This window comes from Martes martes, assembly GCF_963455335.1.
Source record: "Martes martes genome assembly, chromosome: 4".
NCBI lineage: Eukaryota > Metazoa > Chordata > Mammalia > Carnivora > Mustelidae > Martes > Martes martes.
In genome coordinates, this window is record NC_137891.1 from 38,604,143 (window position 1) to 38,617,426 (window position 13,284).

At 46.1% G+C, this 13,284-nt stretch overlaps 1 protein-coding gene across 1 annotated transcript in view; it reads right to left on the minus strand.

Annotated features, from left to right (window-relative positions):
* Positions 1-1,174: 1,174 nt before the first annotated feature.
* Positions 1,175-13,284, minus strand: part of LAPTM4B (lysosomal protein transmembrane 4 beta) — an 80,566-nt gene continuing 68,456 nt past the window's right edge. The window contains exon 7 of the mRNA XM_080800222.1: positions 1,175-2,287. Coding sequence (XP_080656348.1) covers positions 2,210-2,287 — 78 coding nt within the window. The 3' untranslated portion in view covers positions 1,175-2,209. The remainder of the gene's footprint in view (positions 2,288-13,284) is intronic.

Here is a 13,284-nt window from a genome sequence, read left to right on the forward strand (position 1 = left end):
CATTTAAGAGGGGCACCTGGTGGTTCAGTCAGTTAAGCATCTGCCTTCGGCTCAGGTCACAATCCCAGAGTTCTGGGATCGAGCCCCGCATTGGGCTCCCTCCTCCGCGGGGAACCAGCTTCTCCCTCTCCCTCTGCCTGCCGCTTTGCCTACTTGTGCTGTCAAAAAATTAAAAAAAAATCTTTTTAAAAAGTAGTAAAATACTTTTAAGAGAAGTATTTAACTGGATTGGCAATGAGATAAAGACAGAGTGAACTGCTGAGTCACGGAATGGGCTCCAAACACCACCACCTCCCCACAGGGGAGCTGAGAGGACAGGTCGTCACTCAGAGAACTATGGATGCGGCTTTCCTGCACATGCACAGCCTGGGTTATGCTGTGGGTCAGGAAAGGCTGCTTCACCAGTTCCAGATGGGACACCTGAGAGTGACGGGATATCCTGGTGTCTGTGGTGTGTTCTAAGCATAACACGAACAATATTCCCTCAGAGGACGGCCCCCAGACTCAAAATCAGCACTTCTACTTAACCATGTGCCATTTTCTGTACCACAAAAATTATCAGGCAAAGGGCTGCAAAATCACAGGGAGGTCCATGCAAGCAACTGTGATGTCCTATGAGCCTTCCAGAGATCAGGGAACAGTCCGAGAGGCTTCCATTCCTAACAGCTCTTAATATGATTAACTTACTGTGAATCTTACGGGCACAAAGCTTCCAGGAAGAGAATTTCTTAGATTGAGTTTATAAAGAATACTAATGAGATACACCAAAAGAAATCACCGAGGCTGAGTCTCAGGGATAAAAAAAATCCCCCCTCCTACCTCCTCTATTTAATCTCCCTTGGAATGGAGTAAAGTCTGAACTGCTTATTAAAAGTACACCATGGACATAAAGCAACCGTATGTGAAATAGCTGAGCACACCGAGCTCGGCAGGGGTGGGGTTTAGGAGTGTTAGAAGCTCAGGTCTGTTGGGCTCCATTTCTCTTGGCCTGAGATGCTCTGATTTTATCAGCAATGGAACAGGGGGTAAAAAATTACACACACCCACGTGTACGTGGGGAGGGGGGGAGGGAGAAACAAGTTGTAAAGGTGCTTCCTTGGCAAAACTGTGTCTGCATGGCCACATGTGAGTGGGAAAGGTCCCTAAGCACGATCACCACAAAATCAAAAGGTTACTTTCTCAGATGTGGGCAAATCTCACTTTAATTGCAAAGCTTTCATTTAAAGCACACTCAACAATGAATAAAACAATGAAAAACAGGAGAGCTGTGACTTTTGCACATATGAATATATAAAAGTTCCTTGAACATTCCACAAGAAAAGCACCCCTCCTCATTTCTCTAAAGACCATTTTACATTTGAACAGATGACTGGGCATACTCGGGAATTTCAAAATAGCATGCTGTACCTTGCAAGGAGATTAGAAGAAAATCTTTTTTCATACTGTTAGGCAAATCCTTAGTGACTAGGGTGGGCATGGGAAACTAGGAGAAAGGGAGCACCAAGCGGTACTAAACGCATCAGCTCCACACCGGTGACACAGGTGAGACCCGCCTATCCGTGACCCCAGACGTGGGTGTTCAAGACCAGCCGTCAAGAGAGTGGCAGCGGTCACTGCCTGGAATTGTTGAAAGGTCTCAATTTCGCCCGCAGACAGAATCCTTGAACAGCAAATACAAAACTGTCATTGAAATTAAGTCATAAAGAATCTTAAGGAAATTCTCGTTTTTTTATATAGACAGGGACACCTACGTCTGTCATCAGAGCAATAATCACACAACGGACACTCATGCTCTGTGAGGTGTGAAGGGTTTGCTCCAACACTGGAATGGCTTAAGAAAAGCATCGTCTAATTCTCATTTTATTTTACACTCTCAAAACAGAGGGACACCAAGGGAAGGTGTGATGATGAATTCCCTGCCTCTGATGCAGGGGGCTCATCTGGACTGCTGGGAAGGGAACCCCTGGAAGACAAGGGAAGCCCAGCGCCACACCCTCCAGAGAGCTCTACAGTGAGTCCATCACCATGCTCTAGCCGCAGCGTATGCTTAAAACTAAAGAGGGTTTCACTTAACGTCTACATTTTTAAAACTGGAGCATTTCAGCAACAAAGAAGCTCAGAGAGCTCATCCTAGAAGTGGAAAAAAAGGACTATTGCTCCGACGTCTGGAACTGAAGTCGCTGTGCTCAGTCCTGCCCCGCTCGCTGGCTCAGGCAGACACATAAGGGGGTGGCGGCTCCTTGGCAGCCCCATTCACAGCGGCATCATCGCACGGCGGTAACAGCACCTGAGAAGACACACAGCAGACACCCGGGTTAGTGCGCACAAGTGCTCCACTGCTCCCCTGAGCTCTCACAGCAACGGGACTCCCACGGAACTAAATGCTGGTCACGACCTGTGCCAAATTTCAACTCGCCAGCAAGTTGCCACACTTCCAGGAGACGTTTTCTTTCTTTTTTTTTTTTAAGATTTTATTTATTTATTTGCAAGAAAGAGACAGAAAACGAGCGGGGGGGTGGGGCAGGGGAAGAGAGTGAGTGAAGCAGATGCTCCACTGAGCAGGAAGCCCAATGCAGGATTCGATCTCGGAACCCTTGGATCACCACCTGAGCCGAAGGCAGACATTTAACCTACTGAGCCAGCCAGGTGCCCCGAGATGACTTCTTAAAGGAGAAAAGTGGGAAGAGACTTCTGGCCCTTTCTAGGTTTTCTAACCCTGTTCACATGAGCCTGGATGTCAAAGTACCTGGAGGGCCACAGAGTTGTGTCTCTAGGACTAGAAAGGAAGCAACTGTCTTTTGAGAGGAAAAAGGCTTCTGGGTGATGTCTACGTGTGCACACGAACAGGGTGGGCACCTGACTGACCATGGGAACCACTCATGGGGAGATCAGCTACATTTTCTCAGCACGGCCTCGAGTAATTTACTTCACCTCGATTTCTACACCTGTAATACAGGGATGCCAGAGATTTGGAGGTCTACAGAGTAGTTAACACTGCTTGACGCACACCTGAGATGGGTGATACCATCCGTAAATGGCTGAAGAGGAACAAAAGAGAACAAGGACTTGTGCTGACTGACAACCTTCCTGTTCCCATCTCAAGTACAAAAACAAGAAGTGCCTGGCATAGTTCATGAACTGGCAATGTAAGAAAACACCAACTGATTCTGGAGTAAAAAACCAACCGGGGAATATGCACTCAGTATAATCAGCCTATCTTCAGTCAACTACCATTTACTAGGCACCTACTAGATGGCAGGCACTGTGGGTACAAGTAATTAAGAGGAAGGACAGTCCCTGCCCTTAGGCATTCAGAGATGAGGTTAATGAAAACCTTACCCACCTTAAGTGCTTTGTGCGAATAGAAAGAAATTCACAAATGGAAAAGAACAAAATTATGGACATCACTTACACTGAAAACGGTAAATATTTTTCAATGTTTGCATTTTCACTTATTTATCCTTTCAGCTTCCAGAGGTACAACACTTACATTTGAAGTTTTTTGTTCTAGGGGCGCCTGGGTGGCTCAGTGGGTTAAGCCTCTGCCTTCGGCTCAGGTCATGATCTCAGGGTCCTGGGATCGAGCCCCGCATCGGGCTCTCTGCTCAGCAGGGAGCCTGCTTCCCTTCCTCTCTCTCTCTGCCTGCCTCTCTGCCTACTTGTGATCTCTCTCTGTCAAATAAATAAATAAAATCTTTAAAAAAAAAAAAAGAAAAAAAAATTTAAAAATAAATGAAGTTTTTTGTTCTAAGTTTTTGTCATACCCTATTCCCAGCAATACCAGACACACACACACACACACACACACACACACTCCTACCTCTCTACTTTAACCCACTTGACGACTTATTCTCCTCTTCTCCCAGTCTCGGAGCCCCTGCTGAGCTGAGGCCCAGTCTTTCTTAACGCCGGAGTCGGGCACAGGAACTCCGATGCTGGTGGAATGAATGAGTGAGGCATTGCCTGGGCTGGCTGTGGGACACTCTGTACATATCACGCGACGGGCAAGTGCAGCCTGGCATTGCCAGCAGAGGACGCTGGCACTGGTGAGGGTCCAATTAGGAGACAGAAACCACCCAGTCATTGGAACAGAGAAGGTTGTAGAAAGAATGATTAACAGAGGACCGGAGGCAAAGCCGTAAAATCGGGCATGATCAATGCATGGGTGTGAACAAGACGTCCAAGAACACACAAGGAACACTTTAGGCGTCTGGGGAAGAGGGATCATGCCCAGAGAGACGAGGTGGCATTGTGGGTAGACAGGTGAGCACACAGGCCAAGGGAGGGCAGTCTGAAGGCAGAGTACCTGCTGGGACCCCAGTGAGAGAGGGGCAGGGGTCAGAGCGTGAACAGTGCCCCATCTTCCACCCGAAGGCCCTTCACCCAGTGTGTGGCAGCAGCATCTCCATGAGGGTCCCAGCCTGACCAGGGAGAAGAGCACATTCTCTACAACAAAGCCACAGCATCCCTCCCTGCGTCTGCATACTGGCTTGTGTATGTGTGTGTGTACGCGCGCACATTAGATACGGTGACTTATAACCAGCGGCACAGCTGTGAGTGAAACTAGAAATACTAAATTTTGTATGACTGAGCTCCAGCATTATGCTCCTCAGCCTCATTAAACAATTACCTGATTCATATCTACAATTACCCTTGGAGAGATTACCTCAAACACAGCGGAGCTACTTAAAAGGGAGTGAAACCAGCCGCTGCATCCAATTCACTCTCTTTCCCTAGCAAAACGCAACACTCAAGATTCTGCAAAACGTACACAGAAGATTAAACACGACGTTTTTTTAAAAAAGAAAAAGTAGTACTGTAACTTTGCCTCTTTTAAGATTTTATTATTCATTTGAGAAAGAGAAAGAGAAGGAGAGAGAGCATGAGAGGGAGGAGGGTCAGAGGGAGAAGCAAGCTCCCCACTGAGCAGGGAGCCCGATGTGGGACTCAATCCCAGGGCTCCAAGATCATGACCCCAGCTGAAGGCAGTCAGTTCACCAACTGAGCCACCCAGGCTTTGCCTTTTGTTTGTCAAAACAGACTTGCTTTCACATTGAGTTAGGTAGTTTGTCACTGTTTCTTGCAATTTATCTTCAAACTTGTTTTATTTATTTATAAAAGTATTTGAGAGAGAGAAAAAGAGAGAACACGCATAAGGCGGGGTGAGGGGGGCGCAGAGAGAGAGGGAGAGGCAGGCTATCCACTGAGCAGGGAGCCCATCCCAAGGCTCCATTCCAGGACCCTGGGATCATCACCAGAGCTGAGGGCAGATGTTTAACCAACTGAACCAACCAGGCACCCCTTCAAACTTGTTTTAAAGTTTCACTTTATATCGGAATTTTAATATCCCAATATTGGCTTTTGTCTCAAATATCCTACGGCCTTGGACTCTTTACCCAAAGTCAGATTCCTGGTGTATGGCGCCTTACAGACAGAGGAGTCTGTCCCTTCACCAGGGCTTGTGACCGCTTCACCTGTCTCCGCTTCCTCACCACCACATACTAAATGCAGCCTGTGAAGAAAAGTCTTCACACAGTACCTCACGCTCTTTTCACTGACAGTTGTCCAAATGGAGTAAGTTCTACATTCTGAAACGACGTCATCTCTTTAAAATATAAGTGATATTATTGACAATTTCAAGGAAGGGGTTGGTGCCATCAGGGCCACCATACTTCCTCTATTATAGGCTGTCGATACTGACTAGAAACACTTCCTACTGTCCTTTTCTACTAAGATCAATGAAGTACTTGGAAAACCAAGAAAACTGCAGTAGGGTCAATTAAGATAGAACATGCCAATTAAGATGCCATACAACAAAACTGGTTGAAATCCGATTATTCTGACATTTTTTAGAAGTTGGCAGTTAGTTAAACTCTGTCTTCCACTTTTCAAAATTTAGTCATTCACAATGAATGGCTAGAAAGTAATCTCTCAGGTCACAGCCTACTTCAAACTAAAGTCACTGTCTGGTACGTGGCAGCTACTGAGTGAGTTGGCAAACAAAGACACATTACAAATCTCAGCCACAGACCACTTTACTTCAAGCAATATTCAATACAATGAAATCCTAATCTAAGTACCGTCCTTTGGAGTCTGTCTTAATAGGAGCTCAACCATGAAGTGACTGTGAAGTGTAACTTTATTCCTTACAGATGGAAAAATCCCTCTTGCCAATGACCCCAGAAGGCAGCGGTTCATTAGGAAGATTAGACTCTGTCTGTCTGGAGTGTCTCCTTAACTGGGAGTTCTCTTGCTCGGTTACAGTGTGCTTGCGGGAAAGGCAACTCCTCAGTCATTTCAATTCAACTCAACAAATACTCAGAGTGTTACCAGAGCAAACTTCATTTTCCTAGCTACATCGATATATAGAACAGTTGGAGGAAGAAATAAATTAACATCAAAGGTTGCAAAATGTAACAGAGAAGCGATTCCAGCTGGCCATACATCCACCAGTGATTAAAGTTTGGAAAACGAATTCATTCCATCAAATACTAAGAAAGAATAAAAATGCTCAGAGAAAGAACTATTTATTGGTAAAAATAGGAGATTTTTGGATACTATGGTTAGAGTTGGACTTACAATATTAGAGCTTAGGCACACTGAAGGCTTATTTGAAACTCTATAGCTGCTAAGATGACATCGCCCCAAAGTGTTCCATGTAAGTCACACAAATGTCTTCAGACATTCACAAGACAACAGGCCAAATTTTGTGTCTGTGTCATTGTTTCCCGGGAAGAGTATTCAGAGCTTTCATCAGATTCTCAAAGAACCATCCCTGGAGATTAGGAGATCCAAAACCGGGGGTCAGGAAGAGACACGTGGAAAATCGAAATCGCACCTGACGTCTGCTTGCTGGCCTGCACCCTAACAAGTGGTACGTTAAAATGAAACCAGTGACCCAGATGACAGTTGTGTGGCATCTCGTCCACCCTGGGTTAGGGAAGGATAAGCCCCAGGAAAGAAAGAGAACTGACAGATCTGAGAGAGTCAATATTAGTAGGCAGTTGGCAGATCTCATAGCCACTGAGACAGGATGGGGACTTAGGTAACAGGTAAAAAACTTGGCAGCTAGAAAAACAAGGCAAATGTTTGCTGGGAAAAATCCAACACCATGTAAGAGAATGTCTATCCCAGAGCTCTGCACCGAACCATATGATGTGCCTTGTCAAAGGCAAACATTACTGAAGACAGCACCAGAAAATCTGGTATGATATGAGAAGGACAAGGGAAGCGGAGAACACGAGGAGGAGAGTAAAATCCTGTTCAACAATAAGCAGCCCAAAGAGATCTTGAACAGATCATGGAATAGCAATGTAGACATTATTTTTTAAAATACAGAGCCAAGTGGCGCATGGGTGGCTCAGCCATTAAGTGTCTGCCTTCAGCTCAGGTCGTGATCCCAGGGTCCTGCGACTGACCCCCTCATTGGGCTCCCTGAGCAGGGAGAGCCTGCATCTCCCTCTTCCACTTCCCCTGCTTGTGTTCCCCCCTCCCTGTTTCTCTCTCTGTCAAATAAGTAAAATTTTAAAAACAAATAAAATAAAATAGAGGCAAACACTAGAAGAAACAGGAAAAGGAAGTCAGCGGTGCTCACTGCTGGGGGTGAGAGGTAAGAGACAGGCAGGGCAATTAGGGAGAAATCAGTTTTTCAATGCCATGAGCTCTGGCTATGCACATGAAATACCACATTGACAACACAGATGATGACTGGAAACTTAAAAACCCAAAGAGTACTCGTGGCAGTGTTAAAGGGAAGAGGACGTCCGTCATCCAGGGGCGACTTTCAACCTGAGGATGGGGGCAGGCTGAGGGCCACATCGCTCCTTTTGCCTCGCTGGCTGGCAGGCGAGGCGTGGGCTTGACAGGAGCTTCTGCAGGGGCCTGGAGATGAGCCGACTTGCCAGGTTTGTGACTCTCAAAAGCAAGAAAAGGGCGGTAGGGTCTGGACCCCGTGCAGTACAGACACAAACAAAGCAACAGGGGAACATGGTGCTGGCTGAAGTTATTATCTCGGGTGGTAAGTGCTCGCCTGGAGACGGTGATCAGGACCACCGCACCCCTGCCTGAGACTCTTCTCCGGTCCTCTGAGCTCCGAACTCCACATTAAAGCACAATGTAGCACACCCCGTGCACCGGTGGGAACTAGAGAACTATGGTGCCCAGAAGTAGCCCCACGGATACACATGTGCGATGGGAAAATGAGCAATTCCCTCACATACTACCACACCCTCTGTGCTGCTCACGCCCTGGTCTGTCCTACCCAACTGCTCAGCCCAGTATCTGTCTCTACCCGACCTGATCTACTCCCAGACCTCCCAGGCACAGCACCTCGTTACCAATCCCACTCCGGCTCATGATTTTTCTCTCCTGGAATGCTTTTCTTTCTTACGTTGCTCCACATAAACCCAAACAACCCAAGGCCCAAGTTAAGTTCACTTCTAAGACGGAGATCTGAACAGTCCAGCCTCGACAACACTCTTCTCCACATCTTCATACCACGCAATTACAGGACAGTAAGTTCTTGGAACAAAAACACTACGATGATAGATTTCCAGATTCTTTGTAGATTTAAGAAGTCCTAAGAATCAGGACGCCTGGGTGGCTCAGTGGTTTAAAGCCTCTGCCTTCGGCTCGGGTCATGATCTCAGGGTCCTGGGATTGTGCCCCGCAATGGGCTGCTTCCTCCCTCTCTCTCTACTTGTGATCTGTCTGTCAAATAAATAAAATCTTTAAAAAAAAAAAAAGTCCTAAGAATCACACTGGAAATGGCAGTCATTATAACACAGCCCTCTGAACTCAAGACACAAAATCACTTTCCTGAAGCACTTACGTAATTTATCAACTAAATTATTGATAATTCTATACTATTAACCATCTAATATACATTTGCCTTTCTCCTCTTCAAAAAGTTTCTAGAAGGTGAGAGTCTTATATTTCCATATCCCTTTCTCAGAACTGGTTCTTGGGCAGAGGGGTGTTCAAATGTGACTTCTATCACTCAGTAGATGTGTGGCCATGATAAAATTCTAGAGGTAATATGGCGGTGGACTGTCAAACACAAGACCTCAGTTCAAATTCTAGCTCTGTGATTTATGGTCCTCCGTTACTGAATCTGCCTGAACCGCAGTTTGCGTATCTGTAAAATGAAGACCATCACAGGCTCCCTTCCAAGCGGTGTTGTAAGGATCTAAGGGAGTGAACACACCTAACATGGAGTACAGGCTTCAGCATTTGGGTTTTCAGTGAATGGCAGCAATCCCCCACCTGTAGCAAGATAATTAAGACAGTATTATCTTAGGGGCACCTGGATGGCTCAGTCAGTTCAGCATCTACCTTCAGCTCAGGTGGTAATCCCAGGGTGCTGGGATCTAGTCCTCCATCAGGCTTCCTGTTCAGGAGGACCCTGGTTCTCCGTCTCCCTCATCCCCCTACTAGTGCGCTCTCTCACGCTCCTGCTCTAATAAATACATAAAAAAATTTTTTTTTAAAAAACAGTATCATTTTATGTAACTAGTTCAGCTACATGCTCTCCTCAAGTAAGTGATACCAGTAAGCCATCTATGTACACATTTATTTACTTGGTTAGAAAAGAAGTTTTCTACCCCTTCTCAGCTCTGGCGGTAGCAGAACATGTTCGAAGCTAAAACTGAAGCTGCTTTGGGCCCTATTTGTGGAAGCAAACACATGACCAGATAAAGGCCTGTAAGGGAAGGTCAGTGAACTAACCAGCTATTTGAAACAGCCCCTCTCTGAAGAATCCTGAAAATACTCCTGTTCTTGAATATGAAGCAGCTAAGGTTGTGGCAAGAACCTCCCCCCTCAACAGCCCACTCATGATTCCTCTGATCTCCAAAGCTAGATGTGGACACTCATGTCCCCCTACGACAGGATCTGCCATCCCTACCTCCTATCTCCTCTTTTACCAAATCTAAACAAAGTAACTAAATGGTGACAAAAGCCACTCTTTGTCCATGAAAAATGGATGCCATTTTTACCCCGAGAGGGGTAGGCACAGAGCTGTAATTCTGAAACCCAAAGTAAGGTCTGGTTCAAACAGCATATGCGTGCACTCACTCTTGGCCCACGTACATCCTGGCTCCTATCGGCGGCAGGGGGCTGAGAGGCAGAGATGAAGGTAACAGGCTGCCTCTGGGAGCAGGGTGCCCTGTGTCAGCCTAGCAGCGCTCAAGCCAGGGGTGGGGGAAGGCACATGCAAACTGTGCGTCATGAAAGACCGAGGCACCCAGGTAAAGGTGCAGGCAGTCTGCTATCTGGAGAGCTAAGAGCATTAGTGGCATTACAGAGATGAGCCTGGAACAACAGGCATGATCCCAGCTGGTCTTGGAAGCAGTGACAGGAAAGTGGCCCCTTCTTTCACAGAAACCAGTGATCCTCACCATTTTGGGGGGCTGTGGGGGACCGTTGGGAGCTTTGGTAACGTTCTCATGTAAGAGAACTCTCCTCTGTGGGCACACACAGATTGTGTTTACAAAATCAACTGCCCTTCTCTACCCACAAAATATGAAAAACTACAGAAAATGCCACCGGGAATGGAGACTTCTCTTGTGTAGTCTCCTTTGGGGAGCTACGGGGTGGGAAGCAAAGGGTCCGGTATTCACGAAAGCACAGCCACAACATATCCATTAACAGTCCCTCGAAGCCGCCTCACAAGTGAGAGAGAGTTGGCAGAACAAAGTTACAATTCTGCTCCCTCCTCTCGTTTCAAGAAAAATTTTGAATGCAAGCAGCTGAGACTGATGTTATTGCAGGGGTACTCCTAAATCTGTTCCTATTTACCGAAAAGGCAAAAACGAAAAGAAAATAAAAAATAAAACTACTGGTGGGATGCCTGGGTGGCTCAGTTGGTTAAGCGGCTGCCTTCGGCTCAGGTCATGATCCCAGCGTCCTGGGATTGAGTCCCACATCGGGCTCCTTGCCCAGCAGGAAGCCTGCTTCTCCTTCTGCCTCTGCCTGCCACTGTCTACTTGTGCTCACTCTCGCTCCTCTCTTTCTCTGACAAATAAATAAATAAAATCTTTAAAAAATTAAAAAATAAAAAAATAAAACCACTGGCAAACTTATTGTAAGTATTACCCCACGAGTCACAAAGGCTATCACATAGCAAAGTGGGTGACATCACCACTGAGAAATGCTGCAGTAAGAAATGGCAGAACCCCCAAAGACTTTTAAATGAGGGGTTGACAAATCAGGTTTATGATTTAGATCAATCTGGCAGCAACGGAGAGAAAAAAACAGAAGAGAAAACAGAGCCGAAAAGACCTATGAGACTAAACGTTAAGAAGTTGAGAGAGGACTCCCAGCTCACTGGCCACGACGACGAGACGGACCCTGCTACCGCGCTCTATAATCGGAGGAAAGCAGAGGAGGAGGAGAAATGGAGTGAGCCCCGCAGAGCGCTCTCCCGGGGATGACCGCTGGGTGGTTGGGGGTACGGGCACAGAGCTGATCTGGTTCACATAACCTAAGCGATTTCCTCCGACGGAGATCAAAAAGAGAGCGAGACAGATGATTTGTTTAATACTTTGGTTCATTTCGTCCATGAGCGTGGGTCCCACTGTGTGCCGGCACTGAGGACATGACACTAACCGAAACGGACGAGGCCTGAACCAGCAGACGGGTTATCTGCTAGTCGAGGAACCAGATGAACAGAAGTTCTCTTCCATGGGGAAGCGAGGACCTTCTCAGCCGGTGTCCAGTCACAGGACCTTCCCACACAAACGCTGTTTTTTTCCTCTTTGCCACCGTTATCGAGAAGACTGGCGCCCGCTGGGGTAGTGGCTGAGAGCCTGGGCTGTGGAGACCATCTGGGTCTACTACCCATCCCAGCTCTGAGGCCTCGGGCCCGCCACTTAACCTCTTAAACCCTTACTTTTCTCCATCTGTAAACAGGGGCCGTAACCGTCTCTCTCTTACAAGATTAGTGAAATAAATCCAAGCAACGTGCTTAGTGGATAGCAGTACAGGCATGGACAGAGGCTCAACTCTTTATCCCATGCATTTATGGAAGGATGAGATGGCCTGTGGTACTGGACACACTCCAAGTGTTAAAATGACCCAGAAATAGCCAAAATGGAAATTAACTGGGATACAAAGTTTTCATTCCATACACGAATGGATAGCTAGACACAGAGATGGATACAGCAAGAAAGGAACAGAGGGGGAAGGAGAGAGAGAGGGGGGAAAGTATGTATTATTCTTTTTTGATAGTAAACTAACAATCATTTATGGAACAAATCTTTGTAAAAAAGTGAATGACAATGCATGTAACAGCTTTAACTACTCTCTTCCAAAATTTTAGTGACTGTTTTACAAGCAAATTATTCTTATATTGATTTTCTACTATAGTTTGTTAAATAGAAGCCTGATTCAAATCCATAGACAAAATCAGAAATATGGGAGATAACTTTCTCAGGAAAAGAGGTATCCTTTGCAAGAGCCAAAGGATTAGGGGCTACTCTTTGCCAACTCACTTGTAGGAGGGGAAAATTCAACTCAGAGGTCTTTCAAGGCCAAAAGCCAGGACCATTAAATTCCTCGGGATGGTTCAAATAGTTGTCCTACAAATGCCTAGAAAACTTGGCTAAAATTCCCACTAAGGCAGAGGTCTGGGAACTCCAGGCGGGCCAACTCCAGCCTGCCACCTGTTTTAGCCTGCGACCTAAGAACGGTTCTTAACATTTAATGGTTTAGAAGAAAAACATGCTTTGTGATATGTGAAAATTACGTAAATTCAAATTTCAGCATCCATAAATGAAGTTCGATGGGCACACAGCCACACTTACTCACGTATGGATTATCTACAGCTGGTCTCACACTACACCAGCAGGGCTGAGTCGTTACGACAGACACCATATGGCTCACAAAGCCTAAAATATTGACTCTGGCTCTTTATAGAGAAAGTTCGCCTTTGCCTGTTCTAAGGGAAAGCACTACCCTGAATTCGGCCTTTGGAAACAGGCTACTGTCAGATGTGAAATTACACAGCCTTACAACAACCTCAGCATTTAGAGGCACTTGGGGAACTCTTCCAAAGGTCCATTTCAATTACTCACAGGAAGTCAAAAATTTCTCTTCTTCACCATTTGTTAAACCCCGTAACAGTCCACAATGTATCTTGTTTAAAACAGGCAGCCATTAAATTAAATGCTTGTTTTAAATTGGTCACACCACATTTGCCTGTTTTAGAGGAGCTGCCTTTATGCACGCCGACCAGCAAAGGGGAGGTAGTGGACTCACAAGTCTTCACAATTAACTGAAATAACC